The sequence below is a fragment of the Bos taurus genome, chromosome 19 (assembly GCF_002263795.3).
Source record: "Bos taurus isolate L1 Dominette 01449 registration number 42190680 breed Hereford chromosome 19, ARS-UCD2.0, whole genome shotgun sequence".
Classification (NCBI taxonomy): domain Eukaryota; kingdom Metazoa; phylum Chordata; class Mammalia; order Artiodactyla; family Bovidae; genus Bos; species Bos taurus.
The window spans coordinates 39,767,962-39,788,772 of NC_037346.1; the positions used below are offsets into that span (position 1 = coordinate 39,767,962).

The 20,811-nt window shown below is 37.4% G+C and overlaps 1 protein-coding gene across 5 annotated transcripts in view; it reads right to left on the bottom strand.

Moving 5' to 3' along the window:
• FBXL20 (F-box and leucine rich repeat protein 20) overlaps positions 1–20,811 on the bottom strand; it is a 105,409-nt gene that overhangs the window by 30,552 nt on the left and 54,046 nt on the right. For 4 of the 5 annotated variants that reach the window (XR_003030626.2, XM_024979915.2, XM_024979918.2 and 1 more), the window contains exons 2-3: positions 19,417–19,478; positions 2,779–2,833 (exon numbers count right to left, since the gene is read on the bottom strand). Coding sequence is in view for 4 of the 5 variants with exons in the window: in XM_024979915.2 (XP_024835683.1) it covers positions 2,779–2,833; positions 19,417–19,478 (117 nt within the window). In the remaining variant the exon portion in view is untranslated. Of the gene's footprint in view, positions 1–2,688; positions 2,709–2,778; positions 2,834–19,416; positions 19,479–20,811 lie in introns of those variants that run through there. The other variant, XM_024979919.2, reaches the window with a different exon arrangement.

Here is a 20,811-nt window from a genome sequence, read left to right on the forward strand (position 1 = left end):
CACACCCATCATTAACTCCCAAAAGGTGAGTCTCATTTCTGATTCATGTTTTATTCTCTAAGTAGATTATCTCATAAATGAGTGGGTACAGAAATTAGCAGCTGTGAAAGATCTTACATTAGGGGGCTGGGGAAAGGACAGGTTGTAATAAGTACCATAGTCATAGACTGTTTTCTAACTGGAATTTCTGATTTCAAAATGAGACGATCCAATTGGTGAAAAGCAAGTCTGTTACTCCAGGAACAAGGTGAGGAAGAAACCAAAAAAAGAAGATGGACTCTGAATGTACTGTGTTCAATACATATATCATGTTTGATAAAAATATGCTAATCCATAGCATCGCTTGTTTGGATCTGAAACTGTGACCTGGGATTTACAAAAGACACTATCATTTCTCTATATACGTGACAGAGACTTTAATGCTTTCCTCATTACCAACGAGCTCACTCAGGCATGTTTTCCAATTGGTTATCTTTCCTTTCAACTCAGTTCAATGGTAATACATTTCTTTAATTAGCTAAAGAGAGGCAAGAAGGCTTTTCAACTTTTCAGGATAAGGTGAAAAATGACTCTACAGTGTTAACTTGCTATGGATCATTCTGCATTGTATTTTAATCAGAAAGCCTTTAAAAGTTTTCCTTATTAAATTTAAAGTGTATGCAAAGTCTTAATCCTGTTAATTCATAAACTGAGAATATCATCTCCTTTTACAACAATTCAAAACACAGATTCGAAACACTGAAATTGTAAAAAGGAAACTGCAGGCACACTTTTAAGTCCCAGGTAACTGTCATACAACCAGCAAGACATATGCCAGGGGTATAGGAGAAAACAAAGTTATTATTCTAGAAATCTTTAAGGTTCTCTTAGGATTTCAATGTTACGTTTCATCTTGTAGCTTCATATTTTTCTAATTTTTTTTTCCTCCTTTCTTCTTTTAAAACATTTTATCTGTCTTTCATTAGCTGTGCTGGGTGTTCGTTGCTGTGTGGGCTTTTCCCTAGTTGCTGCAAGCAGGGGCTACTTTTAAGTTGCAGTGTGCGGGCTTCTCATTGTGGTGGCTTCTCCTGTTGCAGAGTACAGGCTCTAGGGCATACAGGATTCAATAGTTGTGCTTCCCGGGCTCTAGAGCACAGGCTCAGCAGTTGTGGTGCACAGGCTTAGTTGTTCTGTGGCATGTGGGCTCTTCCTGGATCAGGGATCAAACCCATGTCTCCTGCACTGGCAGGCGGATTCTTTATCACTGATCCACGAGGGACGCCCCCAATGGGTTCTTAAATGGCTCCATGGAAGACAAGAACTTGTAAAGATCATGTGTTCACTAGATTCATAGGCTAAATATACCTCTGGTTTGGCTTGATATTTCTCATTTCCTCACACTACTTTTTCCAGCAAGCAGGAAACATGCTAAACTGAGACTAAAATTAGGAATGACAGGTTTCTCTCCAGAGTTTTTTTTTTAAAAGCACATTAACAAAATACTTCAAGTGCAGAGAGTAACAGGCTAACTACTGATGAACCAACTGTACAGATTTAACAAAGACTGGCATTGTGCTTCCTTTTAAGTTAAAACACATTAAGAAGGAAGAAGAACCTGAACATGAAAACAACAACTAAAACTCACTCAAATCAACACTCTTGAGATGAGACTCTGCTACTGAACAGGTTTAGACACCAGTCTGGGCATTTTGTTTCTCAGTGATGACCTCAGCTTCAAATGTAGACAGAAAAGAAACCCCAACTCATTTGTACCAGCTATGACTAGAGCAACGACTCAGGCACCAGGAACAGAAATGTCATGAATAGAAATCATCAAAATATGACTGCCTGTTTCCTAAATAGCTGATACAGTTTCAGTATGGCTTTTAGGATGTAGAAATTATATTAACGTTAGCAAGATAACATGAATTTTCTATGCTAAGTTTTGTGCTTTTTTTTTTTCCTGAGGAAATCAGTGTTGGAAACTTTAAGGAAAACCTGTCTTTACAAAGATAAATACTCTGATATAATCAACCATATTACATATTCAGCACCTACAACTATACCTGGCACATAGTAAGGTTCTCAATAAATATTTGTTGAACAATCAAAAAGCCATTGTCTATTTTATAAAAAGGTGGTAAAAATATGTATTCACTCATGTTATTAAATATTATATATATATATTACAAAAGAGACTAGGAATGGTTCATAATATAATTTTCCCACAGCAGAGACTCTATTCTTAGTATTACTGGCAACAATAGGATTATGATATTTCACTGTTTTGTCACAGTCATGTCAGTTGTCAAAAGTTTGTAAGTAAGAGTAATGCAGAAACTGACTTTGAGAAAGGAATTTGGTTTGTGCTGTAATTTCTTAAAAATTAAATTCTAGTTATAACCTTTTGAGAAAAAAATACCAGGAGATATCAAAAGCTTTCCATGTATATACATAAAATGAAGTAGGAAAACATAATGAAACACTGTATTATTACAGTTCCAAGTAAAGTCTAATCTTTTTACTTTGCACGTTTAATATGCTTTTTCCTTGAAGATGCTTCCTCTGCACGTATTATAGAAATAGTCAAGAGTTTCAAAAAACTAAAGTTAGCAACAATATATATAGTAGAATTCCACTGCAGAATTAACATGGGTTTAGGTATGCCATGGGTGCAACAACATCCTTGGAAACATAACACACAACTACCATCTGAAGGAAATGGTTCGTCTGCTACAGAAGCTGATTATCATTAATGTCAGCAAGGAATCCTCTTCTAATCATGTCAGCCACTCTTACCCTGGAGACCTGAGCACAGCGACACAAGGTAACAACATCCAGAAAAGAAAATATCCTAAAAAGAGATGGAGAAAAACTTTACTATACATTATATGACAAAGGAGTTTCTCTTGATTTTTGCCTATAAATAATTGGTTATGTTAACACATGCAGGAAAAGACAGAAGTCCTTTAAATAATCACACAAAAAGCTGAAGCAATTTATACAACCCATATAAAACATACGGGAAAAAGTCATCTTTTACCTGATAATGTTATGTGTAAGTACAAGTTCAATCATTCACATTAAGGCATGATAAAATATTTCCAATACATTTTTTCTTTAAAGTAAAAAAACAATTTCCACACCATGATTATCAAAAGAAAGAGGCTAGGGGAGAGTTATCTTTATAAAGAATTTTACAGTTATGAAGGGAAAAAAATAAAGTATTGGCAACACCTAAAAATTAGCAAATATAAAATGTTAAATCTCTATGTATTTAATTCCAATTTGGGAAATTGTAAAACTCATTTAACACATCAATGTCAGGAAACACCACCTAAATTTTTTCTTAGGCAGTTTAGTAGTATTGTAGAGACTCTCTTAGAGAGTTTAATATTATTGAAGCATTATTACTTGAAATAATTAACTTGCCTAAAGAACGATAACTCTCTATACCATAAGCCACCCATAAAAACAGGTCAGAGCATTCTGGCAATAAAGTGAATGGGTCACTTGAGCTTCAAGGTCTCCTTACCCATGAATACCTTTAAAGGGCATTTTGATCTCAATAACAAGTGAAGCTCTTCTGCACGTGGCAAAAGGTACAGTATAGCATGTACTTTATACCTGTGGCGGATTCATTTTGATATATGGCAAAACTAATACAATATTGTAAAGTTAAAAAATAAAATAAAATAAAAATAAATAAAGATGATATTCCTTGAAATAGCTGGAGATACTGGAGTGTTACGAAATGGAGGTCAAGAAGCATCAATCTGGAGATGAAGGCTACACTTTCTGTTCCAAGTTACTGTAACAGAACAAACTATTTGGTGATTAGAGGCTGTCAATCACATTTTAGAACTTGGAATAAACTGAGTTAATAATTACATCAGACAGAAAAGTTATGTATATTTTGTAAATAAAGTTTTTTAAAACTATTTTTAAGTTTAGGTAATATACATAACATGAAACTTACCAGCTAACCACTTTTAAATGTACAGTTCAATAGTATGAAGTACATTCACACTGCTGCACAAGCACCACCAACACTAGCCATCTCAAGAACTTTCTCATTTTCCCAAACTGAAACTCTATACACAGTGAACAGTGACTCCTCACTTCCCTTTCCCCAGCTCCTGGCAACCACCACTCTGCTTTGTTTCTCTATGAATTTAACTACTCCACATACTTCATATGAGTGGAATCATATAGTATCTGCCTTTTTGTTACAGGCTTCTTATTTCATGTCTTCAAGGTTCATCCATGCTGTTGAATGTATCTGAACTACCTTTTTAAAAGCTGAATAATATTCCAATGTATACATATACCATATTTTCTACATCTGTCCATAGATGGAAAGTGTGAACACCTTTCTTGATCCCTTGAGGTGACCCTGCTACAACCCTGATGGCTCTCTTTAATAAAATAAAATTTCCATCTTTCTAAATACTGATTACAAACACCATTCCCAAATAAATACATACACTATGAATCTAGGTACCTCAATTCCTAAAACAGTAAGTTTACCTAATGCAACAAACCTTCCTACACTGCTTAATGCTGCTGCTTTTCCCTGTCATCCACTATATACTATCGTTTTTGTGGAGCTTCCTCAAGATCCCATTTCTGCCAAATCACCAGTAATCCCTAAGTAATTTGCATAAATATAATGTTATACATGGCAGGGACACAGGAGAGAAATTTTAGATAACGGATCCTCGTTAGACTAGGTTTAGTAACCTTTCAACAGAAAGGTTCTCCACAAAATAAAGCATAATAGACAGACATGAAACCTCAGGTTAGAGGTCAAATGTAGACCTAGGAGACTCTCTGAAGCACATATCCCAACAATCATAATTCCATTCTTAGAATGTACTATCTGGGGTTCTAATGTCAAAATTCCCTTGAGTTGGCTTTTCACCTGGGTTTGACATTATGCTACATTAAAGAGAGAAAGAAGACAAATACAGTCTCTGTGCCCCTCTGTGGCAATACTAGTTTGGGCTTTCCAGTCCTGATTTGGACTCCTAGTAAGATAGATGTGATAAGCTTCTGTACTTGAAAGTAAAGTCGCTCAGTCATCTCCGACTCTTTGTGACCCCATGGAATTCTCAGCCTTTCCCTTCTCTAGGGGATCTTCCCAACCCAGGGATAGAACCCAGGTCTCCTGCATTGCAGGCACATCCTTTAACCAACTGAGCTATCAGGGAAGCCTAAGATGGATGTGATAAGCCTCTGTGCTTAAATTTCAACCATCCCACAGTCTGTCTAAATGTCTGCTATTATTTAGTAACTTCTGACTTCTACTTATCCTAGGAGATAAGGAGAGACAATTACCTTTAGAAACCCAAATATATGGACTGATGGGATAAGCTGCTAGAGTTTCAGTTACAGTGACTGGGTGCTGGAGGAGGGGAGAGGCCAGTTGGTGAGGATGGTGAAGAGGAGGCTCACAGAGAGCATTTATCCTTCTAAATATGGTTAACATTAATTTAAACTAAAAAAAAATCAATATAATTTTAAGTATGCATTTGTAGGATAAGTCAAGGTGAAACAATACTACTCTTTTCATATGACAGGCAAGAACAGTAAAACTACATTATACTGCTTTTCATCATCTTCAGGCTTGGTACTTTACACTGCAACCCTTTACACAACTCCTTCTTGAGGATACCTATTATCCGTAACCAGAATGGTTACGATCAAAGAGATAAGAAAACTGAGGGCGAATGAAAGGTCTGTTACTATTGAAGCATCCTGCTTGACTGGTTCAATAAAAGTCTTTCCCCATCTTTTATCAAGAGATTGTTGAAAAACTGGCCTAGCTTTAGGCCACCCAAGTTTAGGTAAAGTAGGCCTCATCTTCCCCATTCAAGCAAAAAGACTTTGGCTAGGTTTCTGAAATATAATGCGGAAGAAGTTAGGGTCTAATTATAAGTAGATGTTATTGCCATATGAAAAAAAAAGATGTGCATGGTCCTAGAGAAGGTAGAATTTGTGAGTGTGGAGCCCAGATATCTGCAGAAAAAAAAAACAATTTCTCCAGGTGATTCTTATGAATATTATATAAAGGTGATAATTTATGATTTTCAAAAACATTTATAAAAGATGTGCAATTCAGATATTTTTAAAGCAAACTGCAGACAACTACACCTTCATGTTTTTAACCCGTTGATCATGGACTGAAATACACCAGGGTAGAGAGATGACAACAGTGAATAACAGCAAAGCCTTTTCATTAATTTACAAATTCAAATCTCTAGATGAAGAGGAATTTTTTTGGTTAATCCATACCCACTAACAAAAAATGAACGTCAAAGATGGCATCTGCCTGAGTTTGAGATCTAATACTCAAAAGAAGTCAAAGTCAAGAATCATTCTTCAGTCAGAACTCATTTTTAAGATTCAAAAAGAAGGATGGGGATGGGGCAGAAAGGAGGGACAGATCTCCTGTTGGACAGATCTATCTGGTCTCTGATCATGTTTGTTTTATAAACTCAGAAATAAAATTCGGTTCTACTTCTGGTCATGGCTGAGTAAGTTTCCACTGGACTAACTTTCTAGATACAACATCAAATTGTGAACATAAAAACAACCATCTGAAGGCAACAGAGATGAACAAATGCAGGCAGTTATTAAAGGGGAAAAGGGAACAACAAGCGACTCTGCAGGTGTTTTGTTTTTTTTTTCATGGGTTTTATTCTGAGGACAGGTTGTACTTGGGGCTCTTAGAACTTGCATAGAAACCTGTGAAGGGGAATCAAGAGCAGAGTCTGGAGCAACCATAGGCAACAGGAAGTGAGCAGAGAAAGAAAGTTAGAATGATGTGAGGGAGCACAAATTCCGTCCAAACCCCCAAGAGACCTCTGACTACTGTGAGTGGTGGAAACACTCCAAGCTGCTAAATTTAGAAGAACTGAACTTGCATTTCAGGGGCCACCCACAACATGGGACACAAAGTTTGTAGGCTGGGGACAGCCAAGTTACCTATCTGCTAAAAATAAACAAATGAATACATTCAGTAAAACTCCAAACTGAATACACAGAGATGAATAAAATGAACTAAAACATTTTAAACGAATAATGTAAAAAAAGAAAACCAATGTAACTTTTGAGCTCTGTATTTTCTGTATATCACCAGGAAAAAGACCAAAAACAAACAAACTCATAACAAAAAACTATAAATAATGAACTCTAATTAGATTCCTCAGAGTGTAATGGGTTATTTCATGTGCAATCTAAGATTGAGTAAATAAGTAATTATATTGTAGACAGAGTCATATTTCTCCCTTAGAGAAGAAGAGTCGTATTACACCCATAAATATGGAAAGGAGAGCTAAAATGAGCCTTAAGGTATTAGACTAGGATTGGAGCTGTTAGTATAAACTGGTTATATAAGAGAATTGTCATGTTTAATTTATCTATTCATCTATATATAGATACAGATATAAAATTGCATAAAGATGTGTTCATGCACTACCCACCTCCAAACATGTATTTCTTAGCTCCATCTAATGAGAAGATCTACAAGCAATGATGTCCAGTAGCAATAAACATAGGTAGGGTAGAGATCTTAGTTTCTAAATACCATTCTCCACTCAAAATCATCCCTGTGCTCCTTGCAAAAATGTCTGATTCCAGGACTGGGTCAGGAAAAGTACAAGAAGATCCTAGAGTATCTTGTGCCAAAAAACAAGGATATATTCAAAGAATGATGGGACATATTCAAAGAACATAGAATATAACCCTAAGGGACTCCCACTGGCTAAATTTGCAACATTTTGAGCAGAAAACAAATGCGATTACCACACACTGAATAAAATAGGAATTCATGAGTATATATTGATGTTACTAAAGAAAGGAAAAAACGGGATAGAAGGGAAAACTCTTCTTCAGAGAATTCCAACTAGTAAAATGTAGAAGTAAAGATGGAATTAGAGAATCACCATTTGGTAACCACAACAGTAATAACTGTTTCAAGGAAGAAACAAAAACTTTAACTGACTGAGTTAATGTTTGATGAGAAAACAAGATATTCACATAGTCTCAAAGTATTTCACCACAGGACACTTACTAATGATAAGGGGGAAAATGGTAACATTACAGTGGAGAAATCTGGCAGATACCACCTTAACCTGATGATCTAAGTTAACATCAACAGTAATGGGACAAACAGACATCTTACGCTTATGATACCAACAATGAGGGAGCCTCCCAGATGGTGCTAGTGGTAAAGAACCCACCTGCCAATGCAGGAGACATAAGAGATGTGGGCTCGATCCCTGGGCCAGGAAGATCCCCTGGAGGAGGGCAGGGCAATGCACTTCAGCATTCTTGCCTGGAGAATCCCATGGACAGAGGAGCCTGGCGGGCTGCATTCCATAGGGTCACAAAGAGTAGGCCATGACTGCAGTGATTAGCACGGCACAGCACATGAACAATAAGAATACTACCTAGCTTCTGTGGTATTCCTACAAAACTGTGACAACTGAATTTACTCATGAAGGACATTCTGTAAAGAATCTTCAAAACTGCCAATGGCTACAAAAGACAAAGAAAGACTGAAGGCCTCTTCAAAATTGAAACCAGATGAAGAGAAGTGAGAAGTAAATGCAACCTGTGATCTTGGACTGCAACTTGAATCAGAAAGATTTCTTGCCTTGTACTACAAAGAACACAAAGAACAGGATCATGCATAGGATAACTAGTAAAATAGGGATAAGGTCTATAGACTACATAATAGTATCACATCAACGTGTATTTAGAAATTACAGTAATTTCAATTACTGTACTGTGTTTATAAATGAGAAAGTCTTTGATTTTAGAAAATTCACACTGAAGTCTTGGGTAAAAAGTCTGGTTTGCAACTTAACCCAAATAGTTAAGAAAAAATAATGTAAGTACAGTCAAAGGTTAACATTTGAGGAATCCAAGTAAAAGTTTTATGGAATTTCTTTGAACTACTTCTGAAACTTTTCAGTAAATTTAAAATAATCTAAAAACACAAAGAGGAAAAAAAGAAGTAAAAAATATGTTAAAACTCAAAGGAGTGGCAAGAAATAAAAATACAGACAATAACCACTGGCTTAGTATCAGCTATATATATCTAATTGGGTCATCCTGTATTCTGCAAGCTAACTCCTGCACCCAAGCCTTGAACAATAACACAATTAACACACAGAAAACACAAACTTCAGGAAACAAAGAGATAAAGATTATTTTCCAAATAATGTTTTCTTCTAGGGTTATATTCCTAGGATACTCATGCTCCTTTGTCCTCAAGATGGCCCCAATCTTGACAGAGTCATGATTTTAGGGCTATTAAAAACTGGCCCCACAATATCAAGCTGAGCCTGCTGGGAGTTCATGTACTAGAATGTGTAATGATAGGAAGACAAAAAAGACTTGAAAAAAAACAGTATGTTCACATAGTCAAGTGGCTCTCAGTCTCAAAAGACAAACAGTGTTGTGTCCACATACATAAATAACCTACACAAAGGCAATGAGCCTAATACGTATCTTATTAATAGTCCATCACTACCAAGACATCAGGGCTTCCTCCTGGCTCAGCTGCTAAAGAATGTGCCTGCAATGTGAGAGACCTGCGTTCAATCCCTGGGTTGGGAAGATCCCCTGGAGAACGGAACGGCTCCCCACTCCAGTATTTTAGCCTGGAGAATTCCATGGACTGTGTAGTCCATGGGGTCACAAAGAGTCGGACACGACTGAGCAACTCTCACCAAGACAACAAGGCAAGAGTGGAGAATTGTTACTGGCTAAGAAAATGTGGAGCCAAGCAAGAGCTGAAGTCTCTAAGAGAACTAAAATAAAACAGGCAATTCACTCCCCAAGACTATTTTGTTACTGCTGTTGTAGTTCCTCCAGGCAACGGAGTGTTAGGCTTGGAAATATTAAAACAGCAAATGGCAGGACCTCCCTGGTGGTCCAGTGGTTAGGACTTGCTTCCACTGCAGGGGGCAAAGGTTCCATCCCTGGTTGGAGAACTAAGATCCCGCATGCCACGTGGCACAGCCAAAAAAAAAGGGCAATTATGAAGAAACATGCAAACCAGGCAAGAGATGAAGTTTGAGACAGGCAGCATCCAATTTATTAACGGACTGTATATGCAAAGTTTGTGAATTCTCCAATATAAACAATATCACAAAGAAGAGTTTGTTTGCCAGACAAGCCTTAGGGGGAAAAAGTCCTAAACTACAATACTATGTATTATGCAAAAGAGCCTGAGCTTCAAATCTTGTAGCATGCCTGAATCAAAAACCCTTTGCCTCTGTCCACAAAGAGGAAACAATAATCTCATCTGAAATGCTCTTCCTCCTTACTCTCCTGCAACATCCAGTTAATCACTACTTAACCCTTTATGACTCAGCTCAGGTCTCGTTTCCTTGGAAGCATCTTCTGAACTCTCTAGGGTTGGCTGCAATGTCCTACACGTGAGCTTTGCTCTAGGCAAACCTCCACTATGCCTTTATATTGATTATTTTCCTGTCAGTCTTTTCTACTACCCACTGAGTTTCTTGAGGACAAAAAGTCCCGTTTATTTCTATATCCAACATAATGATTGGTACACTGCATGTCTCCCACTATAGTAAGGTTTAAGGAAATTCCAACTATGTAATATTCCAGAAAACGCAAAACTATGGAGATCAAAAAATAAGTGGTCGCCTGGGATAAGACCCTGGTGCTGGGAAAGACTGAAGGCAGGAGGAGAAGGGGACGAGAGAGGACGAAATGGCTGGACGGCATCACCGACTCAATGAGTTTGAGCAAGCTCCGGGTGATGGTGAAGGACAGGGAAGCCAGGCTGCAGTCCATGGAGTTGCAAAGAGTTGGACGCGACTGAGTGACTGAACAACAACAAGGGATGAAAAGTGAGAGAGATAAACAGGCAGAGCAGAAAGGATTTTTACAGCAGTAAAAACACTATGTATGATATTGTAATGATGGATATGTTATTACACATTTGTACAAACCCATAAAATCTATGGAGAAGGAAATGGCAACCCACTCCAGTACTCCTGCCTGGAAAATCCCAAGGACGGAGGAGCCTGGTAGGCTACAGTCCATGGGGTCACAAGGAGTCAGACATGACTGAACGACTTCACTTCACCTCATAAAATCTACAACACCAAGAGTGAACCTTAAGGTAAACTACAGACTTAAGATAATTATAAGGTGAAGAAAGTAGGGAAAACCACTAGACCATTCAGGTATGACCTAAATCAAATCCCTTATGATTATACAGTGGAAGTGAGAAATAGATTTAAGGGCCTAGATCTGATAGATAGAGTGCCTGATGAACTATGGAATGAGGTTTGTGACATTGTACAGGAGACAGGGATCAAGACCATCACCATGGAAAAGAAATGCAAAAAAGCAAAATGGCTGTCTGGGGAGACCTTACAAATAGCTGTGAAAAGAAGAGAAGCGAAAAGCAAAGGAGAAAAGGAAAGATATAAGCATCTGAATGCAGAGTTCCAAAGAATAGCAAGAAGAGATAAGAAAGCCTTCCTCAGCAATCAATGCAAAGAAATAGAGGAAAACAACAGAATGGGAAAGACTAGAGATCTCTTGAAGAAAATCAGAGACACCAAGGGAACATTTCATGCAAAGATGGGCTCAAAATGGTATGGACCTAACAGAAGCAGAAGATATTAAGAAGCGGTGGCAAGAATACACAGAAGAACTGTACAAAAAAGATCTTCATGACCCAGATAATCACGATGGTGTGATCACTGACCTAGAGCCAGACATCCTGGAATGTGAAGTCAAGTGGGCCTTAGGAAGCATCACTACGAACAAAGCTAGTGGAGGTGATGGAATTCCAGTTCAGCTAGTTCAAATCCTGAAAGATGATGCTGTGAAAGTGCTGTACTCAATATGCCAGCAAATCTGGAAAACTCAGCAGTGGCCACAGGACTGGAAAAGGTCAGTTTTCATTCCAATCCTAAAGAAAGGCAATGCCAAAGAATGCTCAAACTACCACACAATTGCACTCATCTCACACACTAGTAAAGTAATGCTCAAAATTCTCCAAGCCAGGCTTCAGCAATATGTGAACTGTGAACTTCCTGATGTTCAAGCTGGTTTTAGAAAAGGCAGAGGAACCAGAGATCAAATTGCCAACATCCGCTGGATCATGGAAAAAGCAAGAGAGTTCCAGAAAAACATCTATTTCTGCTTTACTGACTATGCCAAAGCCTTTGACTGTGTGGATCACAATAAACTGTGGAAAATTCTGAAAGAGATGGGAATACCAGACCACCTGACCTGCCTCTTGAGAAATCTGTACGCAGGTCAGGAAGCAACTGTTAGAACTGGACATGGAACAACAGACTGGTTCCAAATAGAATAAGGAGTACATCAAGGCTGTATATTGTCACTCTGCTTATTTAACTTATATGCAGAGTACATCATGAGAAACGCTGGACTGGAAGAAACACAAGCTGGAATCAAGATTGCTGGGAGAAATATCAATAACATCAGATATGCAGATGATACCACCCTTATGGCAGAAAGTGAAGAGGAACTAAAAAGCCTCTTGATGAAGGTGAAAGTGGAGAGTGAAAAAGTTGGCTTAAAGCTCAACATTCAGAAAATGAAGATCATAGCATCCGGTCCCATCACTTCATGGGAAATAGATGGGGAAACAGTGGAAACAGTGTCAGACTTTATTTTTTTGGGCTCCAAAATCACTGCAGATGGTGACTGCAGCCATGAAATTAAAAGATGCTTACTCCTTGGAAGGAAAGTTATGACCAACCTAGATAGCATATTCAAAAGCAGAGACATTACTTTGCCAACAAAGGTTCGTCTAGTCAAGGCTATGGTTTTTCCTGTGGTCATGTATGGATGTGAGAGTTGGACTGTGAAGAAGGCTGAGCGCCGAAGAATTGATGCTTTTGAACTGTGGTGTTGGAGAAGACTCTTGAGAGTCCCTTGGACTGCAAGGAGATCCAACCAGTCCATTCTGAAGGAGATCAGCCCAGGGATTTTTTTGGAGGGAATGATGCTGAAGCTGAAACTCCAGTACTCTGGCCACCTCATGCGAAGAGTTGACTCATTGGAAAAGACTCTGATGCTGGGAGGGATTGAGGGCAGGAGGAGAAGGGGACGAGAGAGGATGAGATGGCTGGATGGCATCACTGACTCGAAGGATGAGTCTGAGTGAACTCCGGGAGTTGGTGATGGACAGGGAGGCCTGGCGTGCTGCGATTCATGGGGTTGCAAAGAGTCGGACACGACTGAGCGACTGAACTGAGCTGAAGGTGTTAATATAGGTTCATCTTTGGCAAACAAACAAATAAACAAAAAACATTCTGGTGGGTTATGTTGATAATGGGGGTGGAGGCCTGCATGTGTGAAGGGGCACGTGAGAAACCTCTGTACCTTCCTCTCATGTCACTGTAAACCTAAAACTGCTCTACAGAAGCAAATCCTTTAAAAGAAAGAAAGAAAGCTGAAGGACTACAAAGGACAAGAATGAGGCCTCATTACTGAACTTCAGCATTCTGCTAATGTAGAATAAAAACATACATCTTTTATTCTCTCACCAAGGAAATTGCAGTAGCAAACTCAAATGAAAATGCATCATACATACATGGTATGGGAAAAAACAGCCTAAACATATGCTTATGTTTATAAAGAGTCATATATGTAACTGTGTTAAAAATTACTGTGTTAAAAATCAGTATTAAAAAAAAAAAAATCAGTATGAAACAAAATGTATCACCTGAACCCCTGCCCCCCAAAAGGTTTAAGGGGACATAATTTAATTATTTTTGATATCTCGTGGCTTTCATAAAGAACATCAATTATCATTCTATTCAGTGAAATCCTCACGAGTAACTAAGTCACTAAAAAAACTTCTCTTCATTAAATAAACAACCCTGTACTGTAATATTTTTGAATGTTACTATTTTTAATTGATGTAACTCTGATTTATAACACTGTATAAGTCTCATGTGTAGAACACTGTATTTCTACTTCTGTATACCCTACAACATGCTCACCACCCAAAATTTACTTTCTATTAATTCACCATACAGTTGACCCCCTTTATACCTTTCCCACCACCCTTTCTCATCTGGGAACCACTACTCTTCTCAATCCTACATGTTTGTTTTTGTTGGTTTTCTTTTTTTTTCTTTCTTGTTTTCTTTCCTTTTTTAAGCCACACTGTGCAGCACACAGAATCTCAGTTCTCCAACCGGATGCCCCTTGAACTGGAAGCTCAGAGCTCTAAACAGTGAACCACCAGAAAAGTTTGCTTTTAAAATTAGTTTTTATATATTCTCTCTTATTGTCAGATTGCTAATAATAAACTCAGTGGACCCTCTATCAACATAACTCTTCTGATCCCATATTTACTGATATTCATAATTGAATTTGTGTTAACCGTGTTTAACGAAAAAAATAAAGAGTAAATGGGAACTGAGAAATGGCTGGCATGTATCCTTTAAGTAAAATGCACATTTGATCTTCCAGCTTGCTTTCTGTTTCTCTGATTTGTTCTGGATAATTGAGAAGACTAGAAAATGAAATGGTCAGTAAGAGCAATATTGTTTTTCTGTTCTTTGATTCAGGAACATCTGCCAATGCATCTTAAAGGTAAGAGATGATCACTTTTGGTAGTCTGAGTATCTAGTCACATCTTTTTATGGTCTACGAGTAAAAAATAGAATTAACAGTAATATACATGACACTTTATTGCACTTCCTATGTGCTGGGCACTCTTTCTAGTAAGAACTTCATATTTATCAACCCTTTGGATCCTTGTTTGTTGTTTAGTTGCCAAGTCGTGTCCAAATCTTTCAAGACTCCATGGACTGTAACTCGCCATTTCTTTCCCCAGGGGATCTTCTCAATCCAGGGGATTGAACCTGCCTCTCCTGCACTGGCAGGCGAAGTCCTTACCACTAAGTCACTAGGGAGGATTTTAGTACTTTCCTAAAAGGTAGGTACTAAAATCTTCAGTTTACAGCTAGTAAATGACAAAACGCAGGTGTTGAGATTTCAGAGCTGATGTTTCTAACCATTATGCCCTTAAAAGTAAGAAAACACACTCCCCTATCCACCCTGAACTCCTGGCAATTAAAGTGAATGAAAATACTAGATATTATCAGTGTTGTAAGCTTCCTGGAATAGAATATAATAAGACAGCATGTATACAGAAAAGAGTTCACATAGCAGGCCTATCCTTATTAGAAAGGCCCTTCAAATGTTGCTTGCACTGCTGCATCTTGGATGGCATTTGAGAATTTGGATTGCAGAGGTTTCCCACTATTCCCTGATAAGCTTCCCTGGTAGACATTTTACTTTTTTGTTGTAACTTATTTTTGGAGGAATTAAGCACACCCTGTGTGACTCCACTGGGAAAGGACTCTTAAAGGCAAAACCTGGTTTCCTATTTCACTCCATTCAGCCTTTTTTTTTTTTTTAAGTGAAACAAGTGAAGTTTTATTTACTAGGAGGAAAAGAGTACAATACATTGGACAGACATACGGGCGGACTCTGCTTTGTATCTTTTCCCTGTAATAAGTCATAGCTCTAAGTATGACTATATGCTGAGCCTTGAGTCCTCCCAGAAAATCATCAAACTTAGGAGTACTCCAGGGGACCCAATACAGCATGATTATTTAGACAAACAACTCCAGCCAATTCATTCTTTCCATCTAACTTCAGAAAATTCATCTACCAACTCATATATACACATAACATATTACATGATAATTATGAGTCAACACCCCAAGAGTTGAAAAATTAATGAAAAAAGTTTCAGATTCTTGTAAATAATGATAATCCTCATTCTGAAACTTCATTCTGTTTCATAGCTAAAAGGGCATGTGTGGGTTCAAACAGTCTTACTTACGACTCCTGTTATTTTTAAAGTTATCAATATCATTCTCAGAAGGAATCTTGAGAAACAAGTCACTTTACATTAGCTCTTGGAAAACAGAAGAGTCTCTGTCTTATAAACACTGACATTCATTTTTCAAGAGGTACTCCTAAAGATATGCACATGGTTCTGCTCTGAAAGGAAGTACTGTCAATTCTGCTAACTGAATTTCACATTATGCAAGCAGTGGATTCCAGCCTGCTGGAGCATTACTAATAAACTTTGTTTCAAAAGGAAAGGAGGAAAATCACTAAGTTAAAGTAAACTACAGCTAAGAAAAAACAAGAACACTTCCTTAATTCATTGGTAAATTGGCTGTGGCACTGAATTTGGCCCTAGCAACACAAGTTTTCCCCTTGTAGACTGATACATGTTGCACCAAATAATGTAATATGTAACTTAAAAAGCTAACCAAGCCAAATAGTCTATGCTACTTATTAAACTGTATTTTTTAAAACAGCTAATACACAGACATGGTATGAAATTCCAAATACACACACCCACAAATTTAGAAGCCACACAAAAAATCTGACCAATAAGTAATGACAGTAACAATATAACTCATAAAATAAAACACATATCCAGAAGTCTATACCATTATAAATAACTGAATAAATAAACATAACAGATGTGAAGGGTCTTCCTTACAGTGGAATTCTAATTAATAAATACAGGAAGAATTATGAAAATATAAAACCATGGCAAACATAACAATAGTAACTGTTTCAGGTAACATCAATGGAGGCTAAAATTAGTGGACAAAAACGAGTAACAGTACATAGGCTTAACGTATCTCCCACAAGATATTTATCAGGCTATTTAAGTTTCCTAAGGAAATATTACATTTAATGAATTTCAAAAAAATTACAAATGCCCTGGACAGAATTCATTAATATTTACACTAACTAACTGGCTCCCTGTTTAGTGTAATTTCAAAGATATCACAAAATTTTCTATTTGGCTTAATTGGTTTAAACAAAAAGTTGACCCATTGCCTGAAAGACAAATCAGTCAACCCATAGCTTCAGGTAATGGTAAGAAAAAGCCACTGAGATTCAGGAGTTGTTTGTGGTAACAAAAACTGGTTGATATAGGAATTCCTCTTTATCCAGTCTTCCCCCCAGTACTATCTGTTTTAGCAACTATAGGCCTTACAGTTCATCAACAGTTAACAGAGCAAAGGCAAAACAGTGACTAAATCAAAACCACAGTGAGATATTAACACTCCCCTATGGCTATTATCAAGAAGATAAGAAATAACAAGTGTTGGTGAGGATGTGGAGAAAAGAGAACCCTCATACACAGTTGGTGGGAATGTAAATTGGTACAGACGTTACAGAAAACAGTATGAGATTCTTAAGTAAAGATAGATCTACCATATAATCTCAGCAATCTTTAGCAATACGTGAACCGTGAACTTCCAGATGTTCAAGCTGGTTTTAGAAAAGGCAGAGGAATAGAGATTAAATTGCCAACATCTGCTGGATCACTGAAAAAGCAAGAGAGTTCCAGTAAAACATCTATTTCTGCTTTATTGACTATGCCAAAGCCTTTGACTGTGTGGATCACAATAAACTGTGGAAAATTCTCAAAGAGATGGGAATACCAGACCACCTGACCTGCCTCTTGAGAGACCTATGTGCAGGTCAGGAAGCAACAGTTAGAACTGGACATGAAACAGCAGACTGGTTCCAAATAGGATAAGGAGTATGTGAAGGCTGTATATTGTCACCCTGCTTATTTAACTTATATGCAGAGTACATCATGAGAAACGCTGAGCTGGAAGAAGCACAAGCTTCTAAAAGAAGCTAAAACAGTAACAACAAAAAACCCAACAAATTTTTAACTATGGGTTGTGATGGATATTAACTAGATTTACTGTGGTGATAATTTTGCAATATATTATTTTTTGCTGCATATATTATTATTGTTTTTTTGCTGCACCATGTGGGATCCAGGATCTTAATTCCCAACCAGGATTGAACCTGTACCCTCAGCAGTGGAAGCATGGAGTCTTAGCCACTGGACCGCCATTTTGCAATATATACAAATATCAAATCATTATGTTATATACCTGAAACTAATAGATTATATGTCAATTCTATCTAAAAAAGGAAAAGAGGGGAGGGAGTGGGAGGGGAATGAGAAACGGTGTCTAAAGTTAGAAAGGGCCAGGGCAGGCAATGGTGCAATGTAAAGAATTACAGAAGATGTTATCCGAGTCAACCTCATTTCTTGCCTATATTTCTTTAATAGCCTTCTTATTGCTTTCCACTCCAATCTCCCAATCTGGCTGGCACACAGTACCCAGGCTAATGCTTTAAAAATATAAACCAGATCATATTATTCCCCTGTCACAACATGAGAGGTCTCATAGACCACTGTAAGGAATCTGAGTTTCATGACAAAAACAGAAAAACTCTAATAAAATATAAAAACATAAACACAGTATGATAACAGCATGATTGCTCAGTCATAGCCGACCCTTTGCTGCCCCATGGATTGTAGCCTGCTAGGCTCCTCTGTCCATGGAATTTTCCAGGCAAGAGTACTAGAGTGGGTTGCCATTTCCCACTCCAGGGGATCTTCCCAAACCAAGGATCGAACCTGCGTCTCTTGAGTCTCCTGCATTGGCAGGGAGCACTACCTGGGAAGCCCAATATTAAAAATAAGTGTGTCTTAACGTACTCAGTTTATGGTAACAATGAAGAACATAACCTAACGTACTCAGTTTATGGTAACAATGAAGAACATAACCTAAAGTACTCAGTTTATGGGAACAATGAAGAACGTAACCTAACGTACTCAGTTTATGGGAACAATGAAGAACATAACCTTATTTAAATACATTCTTCTTTAAGATAGCTAAAATTTCACTGAAATTTATGGCATACTCAAAGATATTCAGAGTGCATTTTCCAATGGCTCTGGTAGTCTAGGATGTTTTTTCAACTATAGTCAATCAGCTCATATGTATGTTTTACTTTCATGGAAAAAATCCATTTCAAGTTGAATTCAGTTTGTTTTTTTTTTTTTTTTTCCTTAGCATTTTCAAAGTTTAAGTCCTAGGATTTAATCCCTGCTTCCAAGGATCTTGCAATCTAGTGGAGGACTCAGCATGCAAATACTTAGGAATGCCAGAAATACTCTTTACCAGCACTAGAGCGAGATATTTTTCATCCTGAAGTAGGGACTGGTTATGGGCTAGACAGCAGTACCAGCTATGACCAAGAAGATGCCCCTGAACACAGTAACTTCTAACATTTTGCAAAGACAATGTGCTTTTTTCAGTCATGCTATTCTAATAAAATCCCGAGTGTAATAGAGGAAAGTTTCAAGCAACTTTTTAAAAGGCCGTAATTCCTAGGATAAGACTGTTTAATATAGGCATCAATAAATTTTAAAATTCAGATAATCCAGATCCTAAAGATACACAAAAATGAGCAAAAACTCTTAAGATTATTTTAAACAGGCAAATGTGATACAAAACAAAAAAACCATCATAAAGTTAGACTTACCGTAATAGGAGTTCTTTGGGAAGTTTTTTATTGATTACAGCTTCATCGCTATTTGAGAACATCTGCAAAAACAAAATCATTGTGTCAAGTGCTACTTAACATTTTATTATGTTTAACTCAATAGTTTAGACTACCACCTGGTAGCTCAGACGGTAAAGCATCTGCCTACAATGTGGGAGACCCGGGTTCGATCCCTGGGTAGGGAAGATCCCCTGGAGAAGGAAATGGCAACTCAAGCCAGTTCTCTTGCCTGGACCGAGGAGCCTTGTAGGCTACAGTCCACGGGGTTGCAAAGAGTTGGACACGACTGAGCGACTTCACTTCAACAGTTTAGAGGTAATCCTCTTAGGAGAAAAGAGAATAACCACAATGGATGTTATAAACCAAAGTCATATTTTCAGAAACTCCTTAGGCTAAAAAATGTCTGAGACATTTAATTTGCTCTCTATCTTTATCTTTAGAGAAAAATTAACTAATAGCAGCCAGAAGGATGATATTATGTGCCAGGTGCTATTTTTAGTCTTTTTCATGTATTAATGTATCAAATCTTCTTATGACCCTTAATCTTCATTTTACATATAAGGAAACCGAGGTACAAAAAATTTACTTGCTTAAAATTGTATCAGTACAGAGTGACCATTTGAAAAACCTTAAGGCAAGGTTATTTTTCAGATCTAACTCATATTTATTTGTTCATGGAGTTGTTCAGAAACCTAGGATAGGGAACATTCTCCTTCAAGTTTTATGAATCATGCAGAAAACTAATAGTGCTTCATAACCACAACCATATGCATTCTGGATGCACAAAGGATCACTCAAATTAATGAAATAACTCACAATGGGTATTTTTAAACAGACCCACAATTTCTTCCACTATAAGCTTGTCTAGTAAGCTACATTAAAAATAAAATACCTATATATCCAATAAAAAGTCAGGAAAGACAACACACATGTCACTGAAACTGAGGAGTATGTTCAGTCCCTGCTATTAAGTATCACATAGATGCCTCTTGACTTCACACAGTGAACATTTACTGAACATCTTGTAAGTATTAGGCACCTTTCTAGGCAATTAAATACAAAGATAGTAAGATATTAGCTCTGTACTTAAGGGGTTCCTCCTCTACAATGAGGAACACGGAAATAAGCAAATACTAAATTTGGCTGGCATCAAGGAGATAAGCTAGAAATACGTTAAAATTATAGTTGAAGTAAAAGACGATACAGATCTCTGTAAGATTATAGGAAATGAAAAAAAAAGCTGGAGAAAAAAGGAATTTTAAAGAAGCTACAGAGTTGCTGATGGAAAGCTGGATCATCTACTAAGTTTCAGTGTAGCAAACACACTATGTTATAATAAAGCTACTGACTGACAATCACATGCTTTAGGAAATT